Below are 17,344 nucleotides of genomic sequence, written 5' to 3'. Positions count from 1 at the left end.
TTTAAATTAAGTTTGAATCAGACTTTATTTTTCAGCAACATTTCTTTTCGTCATTTTAAACAAGCTTACAATAAGCTTGAACATTACACATCGTGTTTTGTAGCTGAAAACCTTTAACAATGCGTGCAAACAAACAAAAGTACAGATTAAAAGCAAAAAAAAAAAAAGTGAACAAAGAAAAAACGTAAAGCAGCCTGCAGCAATTAGGCTATTGTACAGAATGTAGCTTACACTTAACTTTTAAACTGTCAGCAAATCTTTTTTGCTTTTTTTTCTCTTGTTTCAAATGTTCTTGTTAAGAAATATGGGCATGTAAACATGATTAGGGGAAAGTTGGCTCCGTCTGTTAACAATAAGGCCGGCCGCGGAGAAAACGCGCTCTGACGGCACAGACATTGGCGGGACTCACAAATAACGGTGTGCTAAGCGAATACGTTTTGTGAAGCGCTTCGTGTTTTCGTTTCACCACTGAATGGGATCCTCATCTGGTGGAATACATGGCTCCAGCAAGAACTGTTCCCTCTCGTCTCGGCTGGACTCTCTGTAATCATCGCTGGAGAACTTTCCAACGAGTGGGCATTGCATCTTCATCGTGGGGACTGTATCCGCACCACTCGCATCAAGGAAAATGTTCTGATAATGTTCAAAAAAGTTTTTTTTTCTTACTTCTCTCATGTTTTCATCGAGAAACCTGAGATGTTTGTGCCGAGGGTCTAGGGCAGACGCGAGAAGAGGAGTTTTCACTGCATTCTCCAAGTTAGCGGTGTTTATTCGTTGCTTGAGAGATGCTGCAACAATGTTCTTGTATCACTTTCTGTGATTCTCCACGGCATATTTGAAGTACTAGAAGACCGCAGTTCTTTTAGGGGGCGTTCACATATCGCGTCTTTTGCATGCTCAAGTTCGTTATTTCCAATGTAGGCGTGCGGTATGCGCGCTCATAATGGAAGCGACGCGGTCGCGATGCGCACGCGGTGCGACGCGGTCCCGTTTTTTTTTTTTTCAGGCGCGTCCGAACAGCATCGAGTTAAAAACATCTCAACTTTCAGAATGCCGCAAGCGCACCGCAGGTCATGTGACAAGAACTAAACATTCAGCTTCATCCTTTCCTTTAACAACGTTGAAAGCTCAGCCAAGATGAAGGAACAGCTGATCATAGCTGTATATGGATTGCCATTTTGAAATAAATTTAGTAGCAGAGCTACTGAAAGCGATTTTTTTTGTGCTGCAAATCCATTTATCCTTTGCTGAAATTTCCGCGTCTTCATGGAGAGAACGCGTCGCCTCAGGAGCGCTTCTGCCCGAGCGCTTTGGAAAGAAGGAGAAAGCGGCGCGCATAGCCTTTTCCACGCCTTATTAGGCGCGATATGTGAATGGCCCCTTAATCATTCATTAATTATTTTTTGCTTTCATACACCTTCAAATATGCCGTGGAGAATCACAAAGTGAAGATATTAGGTTTTATTGTGAACGTTTTTTTTTTTTTTTTTTTTTTGCGAAATTCGAATATTTTTATTTATCGAATAATTAGAGCAGAATGAATATTCGAATGTTCGACTATCCGTGCACATCCCTAGTGGTTAAATTTTCAAGTTGACTTGTTAAAAATCGTAAAATATCGAGAATCGGTCAACATTCTGTAAAATAGAGATTTTTTTGTGCCATATCGCCCAGCCCTAACATACATATTTTTTGAAATACTGAAATCCAACATAAATCTTCAAAAAACATTAAAGTGTAATTGTAAAATCAGACAGGTCAAAATTACTCAACCTTTGGGTGACCATGTGGTGCAGAGAACCAATGAGATTAACAGACAGTATGTCCGGTAGTCCTTCTGTTTGGCCTGAGATTAATGACAAATAAAGCTATTTACTGAGAGTAGTTTTAACAGTGGTTTAAGCTGTGTGCTAAGAGAGGCGAAGACAAGAGCATTAAGTAATGGAATGAATATGGCCACAATGGAGCGAGTAATGAGCTTACAGCCCTCAATCATGCAAATTAAACCAAATTAAATACTAGCACACAGTCAGTGTAATTGTTCTACATCAATCAAAGGATAAACCCTGTAAAAACTGAGCATGATGGCAATAAAACAGAATATTATAGACAGAGAAAACCACAGAAGCAATTATAACAATAATTCAAGACTATAGGTCAGACTCTGCACATTTCACAGATTTGACAAGTGTGTATCATAATCATAAAAGCATTCTTGGCTACTTTCACCCAGACCACTTCCTATGCATGACCATGTGTTTTCTTTGGCTCTATAAGTTTGTTTTCACCTCATGTCCATAAACTCATGGTTAATAACATAGCAGAACATTTCTAATCTACGATTATGTGTGAATGTGTCTCAGGTGTGCTGTCTCTAGGTGTGTCCTACCTGAGTGTGCGGAGGCGAGACTAAGGTCGGAGCAGGGCTGGCCCTCGGGCATGCCGTGCTGTCGAGTGTGGTGCAGGTTGGAGATGATCGTTGAGAGGTCGCTGTCACGACTGAAAAAAGGAAAGCAAAGAAAGGGAAAGGAAGAGGGTGAGAGATATAGCAAGAAGAAGTGAGAGAAAGAGAAAGAGGGAGGATAAGTATCTCTAGGGATTCCTAATCACAGATTCATTACACAAAGAAACACACTCGCACACACTCACGCATTTAGCATATCAGGATTAAAAAAATAAAAATCCTTACAAAAAGGTCAAATAAAAACTACCAATTCTGTCCAATTAAACTGAAATGATCAAACTTACCGGTTATAAATAAGGAGAATAATGCATAAAGTACACAAAAAGTAAACCCAACGTAATTCCACCACAAACAACCTCAACTGAATCACTCCCAGTTTGGTCCCTTGAAGCTGAAACGCTCTCTGCCTTTGGTTCTTTTGCCTCACTTCTGCATTCATTGTCTTTTGGATTTGAAGCGTATAATGAGTGCTGACAGATTCCTGCGTCAAGCAATTTTGAGTTTCATCCAGTCTCATCTTCAACCTTAAGATGCTCTAATCAACACATTCAACTCATAAGCAGTTTATGAGCTTAAAACCAGGTGATCATGGTTTTTATGAATGCTATGCTGAAATCGTTCGGGACTCTGGAGATGCATGAGGCGTGCGGGGGGTAAGTGTAATCTCTAGAGATCTGCCATTTTATAAAGGAACCCGATGAGTGGCGAATAAAAGCGTCTGGTTTACCATTCAACATGAGCATGTGGATTTAGAAATTAGAATGGATAATAAAATTTGTATGCAATTCCAGTGATATTTAAGGGAGGATTTATGTTCTGGTGTCGAAAAAGCCTTAAATGCAAGCTTGTAAAAGCAACAAGAGATATAGCATGTCAGCTGTTTTAGACAGGTGAAGAACCAATCAACGTTTCAACTTGATAAAATGTTTAAAAGTTTGTCTATGAAAAATATTACATAATTTGATTCAATGACCCCAGGTATCCACACTGTATAAGGTCCATTTGGACAGATTTCATTGTATTGTATATTGTAAGTTTTTGCCAGAGCAAAACTGATCCAACAAAGAATCAATGATATTATCTTACTAATATTGATTGATTTGATATATATAAAATTTCATAACATTTCATTAGCTTTAATAATTATGTTTACAATTATATTCACTCTTTAAATCATTGTATATTTTTAATATTGTATTACCCTTTTTTAATAATGTTTACACGTGAATCATATACACATGAAACATGAAGAAAGAGGGTTAAAGCTCTTGGCAGACTGATAAACTGATCCCAGCCCAGGACCGGAATCCATGCCGCACTGCACACTTGTCTTCTTCTCACGGGTCGTCTCTTCAAGGCCAACTGAAGGGTTTACAGATTAGAACTGGACAAGGCCATTCCCTTAACCTCCGTTCCTCCCTCCTTCCCCCTCTCATCCTTCATTAACCCATGTAAGTCCTTCTTGGGCCATGTTGTCTCTATAGAGACTGATAGAAGTGTGTCATGGAAGTACTGTAATGCAATCTGATTACAGCTCTGATCGCATTATAATGCATAATGATTTCAAATTCCCGATTAGCATTTAGCAAATATAAGATGCGTATCTCTCAGAGCTTGGCGGTCTTTGGGGCGGACTAATGTCGAGAGAGTTCTGAGGGACATTTTTATGGGCTGTCACGGCATAGTCTCGCAATCCGCTGTGTTTCTGTGGTGGGCGACGATGTCAAAATGCTAGTTTTACACTCTGTAGATTACAGGCTGGGCTTCAGTAATGTCAGCCTGCCACACTTTCAGTTGAGCTACAAACAACACAGCACATACAGGAATTTATTCTCCATGACCAAACTGTGCTGCAAATTCACTTGTCATTTCGAGAATCCAGAAGGTTGACAGAACACTGATTGACTGTATGACAATATCAAATGAACAATACTTATACATAACATATACATAATGAAACTGATAATACTGTAGTTAATTGAGCATAAGCACTGTTAAATGCAAATAATTAGAAGTTATGTAAAAAGTATGTTTGTCAAATAATTATTACAAATAACTGTAAAATCATAATTTAATAAAAAAATTTAAATGTTTAATTTTAAAATACTACTTTTATACATTTACACACACACACACACACACACACACACACACACACACACACACACACACACACATACATGTAAAATACATATATATAAAAAACTTTTTTACTAATATAGAGAATGAATACACACAATGTAGTTACAGCACAATCATTCTCTACATTTACAAGAATGAAAATCTATGATCAGAAAACTCATACTTCATTTGAGGCTGGCAAACTCCCAGATAAATACAAAGATAAATGAGACTGAAATAAATCAATAAAATAAACATTAATTCCAAGCAAAGTATGCAAAGTGATTTCACAGAATATGCTACATTTATATAAGCTGCACTATACAAACAACTTAAACAGCTCAAGCAATATTAGAAAACTATTTTTAAACAGCATTTAGATAAAAAAAATATTATTCAGAATTAGACGTTTGTCTATTCTAATTTGGCAACAGCACTATAAAAAACTTGCATGAAACTATGCTACTCTGCACAGCGCAAAGGTCCATTTAACCTTTATCTAGGAAACAACTCTGCCGTTCTCTATAGGTCATCCAAGTTTCCCCATCCATCCCCTTAACAGGGCATCAGTCCAAACAGCAGCTCCATCTTTCAGCTCCCGCTCTGGCAGGTAAGGAAGGCTATTATCCTCGGAGAGAGGCTCTGCAGTGAGCTCACTAAGCAAGGACATTGTTAGCAGGTTAATTAGCACACTTTTTCTGGGCTGTCCCGGTGAGGGCCGCTAATGAGGCCTCCCACGACTGGCGGCCAAGGTCATAATCTGCGTCAGGGTTGGAGCTAAGACCTGGCCGCCTGAGTCAGCGATCCCCACACAGGGGAGCACAGGGCGGACCTGACAACTCCGCTTAGGACATGAGCTGTAGCTTATCACGCACTGAAGACGATCAGCATAATCTCCATCTAAACTGGTCAATACCTCTTACACCTCCCTGTCAACTGCACACTTTGCCCCAGATATGACCCAATAGAAGAGGACATGCACTGTGCATGACCAAAAAAACACACATGCAACACACAGATGACTCAATAGTGACTAAAACTTGAAACTTGAAAATAACATTTAATACCAAGAATAAATTTTAACAAAAAAATTAAATGTAAATTATTTTAAAGTAGGAAAGGTTATATATTTTAATAACCTATGGTATATTTTATACACACTGTATCTTGTAACATCTTTGATTTCTTTTGATTTTTTTTTTAAATGAATTTTCTGACCTGTTAGCAGCTATCATATTAAAACTGAGGCGGAAATTTTTTTTAGGGCTGGTCAGTATAATAATATACAGAATCTATATCTGAAAATATGCTATACTTTATACTGCAGTATGTCAATGACAATTTATAGTATGTTTTGACATAACAGCCACACAATTTAGTTTGCGGTTGCAAAGCAATGCTGTCACTAGCTGCATTAATATGGAATTTAACTAATATGCAGTGAGCTTGGTTCTTTTAATCACATTTTAAATAATAAATACTTTTATGTTGTAAAGTATTTGATTCACTAAAATGTCTAAAACATGCATTACTATTCTACATGTTTATTTAATGTATAAAAACATTTTGACTGAATTTCTGGCAAATGTAATATTTTCAATATAAAATATAAAAGAATTAATATGTATTATAATATTTTATATTTTTTACATACTGTAAAATATATCCCATTACCATGATATAAAATTATGGAAACGTAGCTCAGCCCCTGCGGCTGTTGCATGAAGTAAGCGAATATATACATGACGGACATACTTGTCTATTGAGTTACACTTGGGAGTTATGGTAGCCTTTTCCCCCCTAAATAATGCCATATATGGAAGGTGTCAAAAAAATAAATCAGAGGCATTCAATGCAGCTTCAGAGTCAGTGCTTTACAACGAAATGAAAATCTGTGACACTGCAACGAACAGCAAAACATCTTTCAGATGCCAGAAAGATAGGGGTTTTTGCATCAACTGTGTTGTTGCTGGTAGCAGACACATTTCCTCACCACAGCACTCACATGCAGAGCTGAAAGCACTTCCATCTGTTCTTGACATACGTCTGATACAGGAGCACTAAGCCTAGGAGTATATGTTTGCGGTTGAATGTGGAGAAAACCAGCTGCACACCTGCACAGAGCTCTGGTTGACTCTGAACTGTGATTCAAGTGCTGCTAAAGGGATAAAATCCTGCTATAGGTAGCTGTACGAGGGATTTAAAGGAATAGTTTGCCAACCAAATGAAAATTATTCACTGATAATCTTCCCCTCCAGTGAGCCCTGCTCAAGAACCACTACAACTGAATCACTGATTCAATAAGCTGAATTAAGTCAACTCAACTCAAACAGGATCAGTCAATGAATCGTTCAAAAGGGTTTTGTGAACCGAACAGATGCAACTCCAAAAAATGATTTGTTTCACTAATCAGGTATACAGACAGATGTTTATTATGTAGCAAGTTATACAGACTATTTATTTTTATGACATTTATCAACATTTTTAGGATTTAAAACTCTAGTCCCCATTTATTCTAACTGCAGCTGAAAACCTTCTGCAAAATTCAAATATGACTGATTGAAAAGCATCCACTAAATGGAAGGTATTTATGAACTGACTTGACTTTAAGGCACTCAGAGGGCCTTTGGACAGAAGTGGTGTTCCTCATGGCAGCGGGAGCGCCGGGGAGGGAAATAGTGCCAGCGCAAGTGCCCCTGCAGTGACACGGGAGACGAGAGCTGGCGCCAGATATAGAGGTCACACAGAGAGCTGGCAGATTGGGCATCCTGACGCCAGGGCTTACACCATTACTGACACAGCGCTGATAGTCTCACGCTGACACACACACATAAAGTGGTGCCAAACTGAAAGTGGGAAGGCATGTGGAGAGGATGCCTCCTTTTTTACATAAAGTGACAGACGTTTTTCACTATTAACTGGCACTGTAAAAAAAAAGGCCAAACATGGTACAAGAGAATTTCACCATTACTTTTACTAAACAGTTATTCTGAACACAGATGTCCACTCACATACTGTCCAGTAAAACCAGTAAAAAATGCAACGCTAAAAACTTTGAGGGTGTAAAAAAAATCAATATTTCTCTTTTTTTTTTTCACATTCAGACCAAGCAGCCAGGCCTCAGCAATAAATAAATATCGAAATAGATACATAAATAAATGAGAGTGCAGTGCGTTCTCCTGAGCTTTCCTGTTGTTCCTGCCTTATAAAAGCTGATGGGAGGTCGATAAGCATGCGGGAACCCAGAAAAGTAGAAGTGAAACAAAATATTATTTTGCCACATTGAACGTTGCGGTGTTGGATAATTAGAAAAAGCGAACAGCGGAAAAAGCCTGAGAGCTGTGTGATGTGGTGCAACATCTGTTTAAAGACAGCTGCCCTCTGTAGATGTGACATTAATGACACTGATTAACTCATGTGGTTGAAGAAAAACCAATCAAAGGAGATGCTAACAGGAAAACAACACCTGATTAAAACATCTTCACTGATATAACTTTTTACGTTACTTGACAGGCAAGGGAAGCGCAGGGAGATGTTCAATGCGATACGTTTACTTTCTAGCAAATGCTTATACCAAAGTTATTTAAAGGACAATACAGACTGATTTTACATAAACAAGAGGTCTACAGTTACATTCAAAGCTATTTTATTGTTTTAATATCACATCCAATCACCTGGATGACTGAAAATATTCGCAGAGATAACGAAACTGCAAACAAAAGCTACAGAACGGTTCACGCCAAGTCTGACATGAATAAACAAAATGAAAGTACAAAATATATTTCACACCAAAACTATTCAATGTCTGAGGGAAATGACAAATTATTCTATGATTAAATGATGAGTTAAATATACCAGTTAAAGCGCATTAAAAAATAATGTTTAAAAAAGACGCATTTAGTGATGCATGTTGTTTTGGATTTGGCCTTAATTGCAGCCCCATGAATTTAGAAAGCGTGGGTATAAATCAAAATTGTTGTAGCGAACATAGCAGAATCCATTTGTCCACTTTTCAAAAACAGGGCTTTAAACAATATTAGTTTTCCTGTAAACAGTAAACTGTAGAATGTTAAGACTACAGCCATTCCTTGAGAAGAGCCCTGGACATTCTAAAAGTTCCAGAACTGGAACCCAACCACTAATTATTGCCTTAAGAGAGGGTTCTTTCCAGGAATCCTAGAGCATCACGTCCCCTTCCCAGCAGTGTGTTGAGAAACGCTCCAGAACTGCACAGGGAAATGCTTTAACAAAACAAAAATGAATGGATGGCGCACATGGTCACATCGTATGAAGTAAACTTTTGCATACACATCATTTCCTCCGGCAGACCACACAGATGACTGAATATAAATGATTCTATTAAACCTGTGTGACCGTTCCAAAACCAGCCAAACAAAAACAAAAAAAAAGTTAAGGCATCCTTAACATAGACCATTTCATGCAAGCGGCTGTTCATCATTCTCAGTCATCAGTCTCAGTTCACCTTTCCAAGTGCAAAAAAGGTTTGAATGAAAATTATTCACAACCTGGCTACTAGAAAGTCCCATAAATGTATAATATATGAGTCTATATTGTCTGTTGTTTATTAGAGTAAAATCTCCAAAAATACCCAGTGTTAGACCATATTGGTCTAATTAAAGTTTAACTGTCAGATGAGAATGTCCTTGACTGTACATACCAGCATTTTAAGAGCCTGGCCAGTCACAGTGAGTTAAAGACGCTGGTTTGGGTTGGCTTCGGTCCTGAGGTTTGGACCAGCTGATTTCCACTTCTGGCTAGGCGAGTGCTTACATTCGGGTCCAGACAGCCACCAGGGAAGAGGACGGCACGCCTTGCTGGACAAACGCTTCTAATGCTAAACACAGACAGGTCAGGCCCTTCTCTGAAGAGGCCACAGAAACCCGGGAGAAGACAGACAGTATTTCTATCCAGACAGGTGCAACAGTTGTCTGATTTATTTCCTTACCCTGTCCCTCATGCTCAAGGGGAGGGTCCACCATTCTGGAATGAACCTGCCTCCTCCTCCCCTACTTCATCTAATCCACTTATGTTTCTGCAGTTTTTTTCCATCGGTTGTAAATAAGAAAAATAAACAAAAATCGTGAGAGTATCCAAATTAAATCAACAATTAAATGGCAGGTAGTTTTACACAAGAGACGAAATTGGTTTTATCGTTACATTAGCAATAACATAATAGATCATATGGGATGGGCAATCTTTTTTGGAGGCTTTTCTTAGCAGACTGTCCTCTGGGTAAGTATACTATCTTATATGATCCATGATGGTTACTCAGTAATGACCCAGACAAGCAGTCAGCACTTCTCAAAGCCCTGGTGTTGACACACCTGACTGTGCACAGGTAGGCTTCAGGAAACGATTGGCATGACCTTGAAGACTAATACTATGACAAACATGACAAACATCTGCAAAATTTATTGCTAAAGCAGAACAAGAAAGAGAACGTTTTTTCAGATAGGAGGCCAGTTGATGCATGCCGTTGTCTTTATCAGCCAATTTTACTTACATTTCAAAGATTATAAAACCAAACTTGTTATTGTGTTATTCAGTATGGTATTTAGACTCATTCTAGTGCATCATGACCTGAAGACCCTCAACCTCCACATGTAAAATCACTAATATAAAACAAATATAATAGACCAAGGCAAGCACTACTCTTCAGCCTAAGCACAGCTTGCTTTCTAAAAAAAGAAAGCTCTGTATGCCTGCAGGATACAGTAGAACTGAGGACTAATCACCTATAAACCTGCTGACCATTAACATTAATCTGGTTAAAAGATATAGGGAGTCTTCTTTAAGGTGTCAAAGTGTACCAGCTTTTCTCACGGCAGTGGCTGGAAATCCCCTGAAAACTAAACACGTACTATTACGCAAACATATATTCGTCAGGCCGCATCTAAAATTGCACTTAATTTGTTTTTTAAATATTTTTGGGCATGATACTAAAGTATATTGGGGTAAAAAAAAGTCTAAGATTCAATAAAAATCTGAGCATCTGGGATTCAAAATCTTTTTTAAACCTGGAAATAAACAAAACAAAATTTTAGAATTAAAATAAAACTGTAAAAGAGTACACATAAAAGAAACATCACAAAAAAAATTAATAATAAAAATATCAGATTCTTCCCTATGTAATAAATATGTGACACTGAACTACTTTGTACAAGTGGTCAGATATTCTTGCTTATTTTAAACGCACAAGAAGCTCTTTGGATCATCTCAAATCATGCTGGACAATATGATCATCAGGTTTTACACAAACATCGACCATGCAGCTAAAGTTCTCATAAAAAAAAAAGAAACAAGTACTGAGACATTCAGAAGTTCATTTAAATGCAACTTTAATGTTAAGTTGATAATATAATTTTCATTAAATTTGAAAAATGTTAAACAGAAGCGGTCCCATGCTTTTTGGAACCCCACTGCATATAGTATATATTAGCAGATACATTTGGACTGAAGAAATGGTATGCACACTCTACCACAACACTTATATAAACTGCAATGATGAAGCGTAAATACGAGCAAAGCAAAAAAGAATTCCCCATACTTCACCATCCACTGACTAAATCCAATTTGTTAAGACCCCTCCACAACTCACTTACCCAGTCCAGCTCAATGGAAATTGAATTTCATAGATTGAACATCCCATTATCTCTTTCGGTCAGATTCTCATCTGAGTAAAGTATGGGTGAGGTGAGCGGCCCCGGAACAGAGGAGAGACGCGGCTCCTCGCAGTCCGCCGCCTTTAACAGGGTAAAAGCCCTAGATATTAGTCATAAGTGTTCTTTAAATTCATTAGCATCTTCACGCGCGGGCGTCTGAAGTGTTGGGGGGAGATCACTGTAATAAGTTTAGCTTGCCGGTTCTGGTTCCTGTGCCGTCCTTGGTGTCACAGGGTAAGTGGCTGCCAGCAGATCGTGGGTTGAGTGAAGGAAGTGACCAAGAAAGTCTTGCAGATGAGGGCTTAGGTTTGTACCTGGGCATTCAGGGCTGATCCGCTCCAAGGTAAGAACTCGGAGCCCTTCTTTATTCCACAACATAATCATATTCAAGTTGTTCTAGTGAGCACATCTGGTGTCTTCAGTGCACAGCACAGCAAAAGCACCTTCACATCGCTCAGTTTTGGCAAGTGGTGTTTTTTGTGAGTACGACAGCTATCATCCTGTGTTAGCTTACAAGGCTAAAAAATGGACTGAACCAGCTATGACCTGCCTATACTGGATGAGGGCATGACCTTGTGTACGTATAGGCTGCCTTGAGATTGATATCCCAACAGTGCTGTGTAATGACCCAAATTTACTGCTTAACACAGTGGTCATAAACCCAAGCCTCTTATACTCAAATGACTTAACCATTGGAATTCATTCTCCATTTAATGCAGAGAAAAAGTCTATAACTGCACAGCTACAGCTATTATGGCACATCTTCACAGGAAAAGAGGTGCTAAACAAGAAAGGCAACTAAATAAGTCAAATTATCATTAGCGGTTGCTCTAAAAAAGCCTGACAGGAGCTAGGGCTAACGGAGACATTTTTAGCAAAAGCCGAATGGCTAATGAGAAAAGAGAATATAGTCTTCTCTTACTCTACTCATTAGAAGCACTGAAGCTTCCTGGAGATTCAACTATCCACAGCAGCGCATGCAGACACCGCCAACACAAACTCTCACTGCAAACACCACCGAAACTACTGCTAACAAATACTGAAAAATCACCTAAAGACCCTCGGAAGACTGAAAGCCTGCAGTCTCAAAGCAACAGCAAGCTTTAATATGCATGCTCCAGTGATTAAAGAATACTTAATAATAGATCAGAACCTCAAGGCCAAGCTTTTCAACAAGTTCTTTAGTAGAAGAGGAGATGGTCTGACAAAAAAGTGGTTCCCCAGACTCACCTGCCAGGGCTGAAATCTGCTGGCTAGTTATCACCTGTGATGCATTTAGACAGAGCGAAAACGCTGGCGGAAAAAGCGTTCGCTTCAGCCACTGTTCTTAGCTCACTGCTGCAACAACCGCAGGCTCATAAGCTTCTTCAGGCTTGTGTGCCAGAGAGGAGGGAGGCCAAACACAGCTCATGAAGATTTAATGAACTCTGAATTCCTTCATTTCCCTCGCACTGATTGGAGATGGAGATGTGTAACTTATAGCACATCATTGGATGAGTTTTATTTTTTGTGGATAGCAAATATTAAGACTGTTCCAGATAATGGGAAACTTAATTATGTCTCATTTAGGTCAAATTCTAAGACTTCGCTGAATATATACTTCACAGAGATCACAATCCCAGAATGCATTGTGTTGACTTTATTCAAAATACAAGGGTAATTAAAAGGTTATAATCAATATTTGGGTTTAGAGTAATTTGAGTAATTGCCTATCTAGTTCACTAGGTTTTTAAAGTTATTTTTATTATTATTATTTTTTAAATGCATGCCACTTATGAATATTAAAATAAACCTAAATGGCCATTTAAAGCACTAACAAAAAAGGACTTTGATATACCATGATACTCAACAATTTTTATATGGTACTTTCAGGTACTAAAATGGTCCCACCATAGTGCAGCCATCGATTGGCTTTCAAGTGTTTATCATTCACCAGCTGGAAAAAATGATTCTGATGGTGACCAAGTACTCTCTTGCTTTCCACTGTTTTTAATAAGAGCTACAACCAAAATAGAATTGTGCATGCGGTTTAGGCACATGCTGAAATATTAAAGGTGTTCATTTAACTTTAACACAAAGGAAACGAATAAGGTGGCCACTCAAACCGTTCTGAGATCACTTTTTGGTTCATAAGAAGGCCTCGTGTTTATTTCTGTGTGTGTATCCTGTGGGCTCACAAGCATGGGTATGTTGTTGGCACATCCTGTGTGTGTCTGTAGCGTCTGCCAGAAAAGTAAATGAGTGTATTTGTGTGTGTTAAAGGGTACGTGTGTGTCAAAATAAGGGGCTATGAGAGTAAAGACCTAAGGGGTGTTTAAAACTCTTTGGTGCTATACTGATGTTTGATATGGCTAGCCTCTTTCTGGCAGATTATGGTTGATGTATAAGTCCTTGGCACTGGGATTGGCACTCAACTTTTTGCCCACCCACACACTCACACATATACACACACACAACAAAATCTCACCTCTTTCTCATGATAGTGTAATGCAGCTCTTCCTGTTTGATGTCTGCATGATCTCCGCTGGCCCGCTCGCTGCCCTCACTGTCGTCACTGCTGAAAACGGAGGCCAGCTCCTTTTTGGGCACCCGTGTTGGCGGCAAGGGGATGGTGCGTTTCTCTGCCAGTCGCCCACGGTTCTGCAGGAGCACAGAGGGGACAGACAGACTGAGACTCTGGGAACAGCCTTCTCTGATTTTACTGGCTTAAGCTGCGGTACAGAGAAATGGCTAATGTCCCCGATCTGTCACACGCTGGTTGAGGTTTCTGTTCTCTTTAGGCTGATAAAAAAACATTCTGAATGGATAACAGTCATTTTCATTATGTTTTTTCACATTTGCATTCATGTAATTTGATTCATGAAAGACTAGAGTTTTCGGTACATACACAGACTTAAAGCAATGTTAATTCATAACTTACCCAAGCAGATACAATATACTCTGCAAATAATAGCAAAGTTAATAGTGTAAAAATGTAAATAAATAAATACACCAACAAACAAAAAAAATAAATAATAATAATAATAAAAAATTAAATAGACTAATTTATTTAATTTATTATTATTATATTTACATTACTACCAGTTAATCCTAAATTATAATATTCTAAATCAAGGTATGTCACCACATTTAAGTAATTTCACAATTAAAAAATTGTTTTTGATCCATTCAAAAACATAGAAAATCCCTGTTTTTTCACTAAATTCCAGCAAACTGACATTCTAGTCTCTCCTGCCGTCATATTATCTACACATATCAGCCTCATGGCTTAAATACATTTAATGTAGTTGCATTTGAATTATGAATCTCAAAGGATGAATCATAGGTCACAAATCACAAGGAAGTAATGACAGAACTAGTGTTCCTATAGCTCAATTGGTAGAGCATTGCTTTATCAAGCGCAAGGTTGGGGGTTAGAACGAAAGGAATTATTAAATTAAATTAGAACGAAAGGAAATGCACAACATGCTCTACTCCCTAAATAACAGCAAAACTCAGTCAGAGAGAGCCAAGCAGAGGGAAAGACCATTGATCCACGAGACTAGTGATGGAGGATGGATGAGTGAACGAGACATGATAGTGATTCCTTCTCTTCCTCTTTCGCTCTATACGCATCAGACATCTAAAGACAGCGAAGGATGAAGGGGATGAGAGGCCCTCAGGGTTTAGTGTGTGAAGCTGGGCGACCTTTAATGTGACCTGAAGGGGTCAGTGCAGATTTCTGTGCCTCTATCTCTATCCATGAGTGAACAGAGAGCAGAGAGGGAGAAAGAGGATTTGAAGGGAAAAAGAGAAGAAGATTAAGAAAGTGAAGAAATAAAAGGGGGAAAAAAGACTAAACAGACTGCAAAAACAGTATGGAATAGAGGGGTACGCTGTGTTGCTGTGTCACTGTGTCACTGTGCCTCAAGAAAATTTACACAATTTTTGCCATGTGACTATATATTTATTCAGCACCAGTCGTGCTGCTTGTGACTGAGAGATGCACACAGGAAAAGCTCTGGAAATTAAATTAAAGAACATTTATAGATGCCCAAAATACATGTTTACATATGTACATGTAACCATTAATTTACATATTGTAAACATTGTAAAAACAATGTCAATTTTATTTTAAAAATTAGCCTAAATGAAGCACTTTTCCCAAAATGTAAACAGTGTCAGTGAACTAATAGTGGGGGTATGCTGTGCATCCAAATATGAAATACTTATGAAATACTGTAATGAACATGACCACAAAATATTACAAATTCAACAAATATTAGTAATTATTAATACTTTTCCTGTCTGCTTTATACAAATTATTTTGTGCACAATTTTGTGCATCATTAAATTTATTTATTTATTAAAGATTTTTGTCATATTGAAACTCCCCAATTAATTCAATATTTTCTTTGATATGACACAGCTTACCCCTAATGTGGGCCAACTTGTGCCACTGGATCCCCATTTTTTTTTAGAGGTCTTATTCCTATAGCTTTATCTTATAGATGCTTATAGATACACTCAGTTCACAGCAGAAAATTAAAAAGCTGCACATCTTACCCCGATCTCCCCTATAGGAGTGTTCAGAGATCTACAGCAATGGATACAGCTTTGAAAAACTTCAACTGAAAAGTCTGCTTGTGTGAATGTGTGGTGTATGTGTGTGTGCGTTTGTGTGCGCATGCTTGCATCTCGTTCTCTGTCAAACTTTGCCGAGCCCTGCAGCTATCCTTCCTCCACACCCAAAGCTCGCACGCGCACATACACATATGCAGAGCATCCCACGGGAGCCAAGGCGTGAGTGGCAGGCCGGGGCAGGAGGTGGAGAGACTAGCCAAGAGGCAAACAGGTGCAGCCCCTCTGGATTCTCTCAAGTGGCATACATTAAAAGGAGAAGGGAAAAAAGCCGAAAAAGATGAAAACATCCCTGAGGATGGGCAGGCTGAACACGCTTTTTCCAGAGCGACTGTCTTACAGCGAGTGTCTGTTTTTTTTGGCAGAGGAAGCATATTTTTTTCTATATATCCCCTATTTTATCATAGAAAATTTGTTTAGTTTGAGTCAAAATTAGTTTAGTTTTAGTTTCCAGTATTTATTTTGAGCACAGCATCAAGTAACGGATTGATTTAAACGTCCAAGTTATTTAAACTTAAATCTTGTATAAGTTCATGTTAAAAGTCATGAATACAAAAGCATCAACACAAACAAACGCTTCTTTTTAAATGACATTATGTTTGTGTGGCAAGTGCGTTTTGGAGCTGTTAACAGCCAATGAAAGCCACATATGAAGTGCGCCAGCACTAGAGATGCTTTATCTGATAAAGTTAGCGTTGAGAGAAGGCTGTAACCCACATGGCCTGAGCAGAGACAGGCCTCCACACACACACTTCCCTGCCCCCATTCCTCCTCTCCAACCCCCCACCCTTCTCAACGTCCTCCCGGAAAGCCCCCTTGCTTTATTCAGCGTAACTGACGCAGAACCGGGGGCGGCTGTGCACTATTTCCGGTAACACTTCCGCACAGAGGGAGTCAGGGAGGGTGCTTCAAAACAAAAACATAAAAAACCTGGGCTTCAATTCCCACCTACATGTACATACACAAATTCACACATACTCTGTCACTCAGGCATGGAAAAATACTGAATATGAATTTCCTCTAAGCAGCATTTCTATGAATAAGTTCGCCCACACGTAATGTCTGCCCTTTAATGAGATGCGCTATATATACATTTGTACAAACACACACACACACACGCAAATATAAATTCACACATGCAAACTATAAAGGAGTAATCAGCTTGGTTGGGGTTTCTGTCTCAAGTCCCATAAAACTCATGAGCTGAGATGCCTCGAACTTATAAGAGATGTCCTCACCGTCTCCTCATAGAAAAGACCTCACATGAGGGAGCAAGAAAACAGCAGAATTACAGCACAGTCAAGCTGCCCTTAGATAAGCCATAACTAGCCAGGAGAAAACTTTGCTCAAAGTTCTATTGGGCTGTAATAAGCAGGTATAAAAAGACACACACTGTGACCTCTGGATGAAGTTGAAGAATATATACTGTGCAAAAGTTTGGGGTCAGTAAAATTTG

General features: G+C 38.7%; 1 protein-coding gene across 3 annotated transcripts in view; it reads right to left on the bottom strand.

Annotated features, from left to right (window-relative positions):
• Positions 1-17,344, bottom strand: part of LOC132129717 (sterile alpha motif domain-containing protein 11-like) — a 67,327-nt gene that overhangs the window by 35,442 nt on the left and 14,541 nt on the right. For 2 of the 3 annotated variants that reach the window (XM_059541407.1, XM_059541406.1), the window contains exons 3-4: positions 13,736-13,908; positions 2,390-2,499 (exon numbers count right to left, since the gene is read on the bottom strand). In XM_059541407.1, coding sequence (XP_059397390.1) covers positions 2,390-2,499; positions 13,736-13,908 — 283 coding nt within the window. Of the gene's footprint in view, positions 1-2,389; positions 2,500-2,748; positions 3,305-13,735; positions 13,909-17,344 lie in introns of those variants that run through there. The other variant, XM_059541408.1, reaches the window with a different exon arrangement.

This window comes from Carassius carassius, chromosome 46 (genome assembly GCF_963082965.1).
Source record: "Carassius carassius chromosome 46, fCarCar2.1, whole genome shotgun sequence".
Lineage (NCBI taxonomy): Eukaryota > Metazoa > Chordata > Actinopteri > Cypriniformes > Cyprinidae > Carassius > Carassius carassius.
This window is presented reverse-complemented; position numbering and strand designations above follow the sequence as displayed.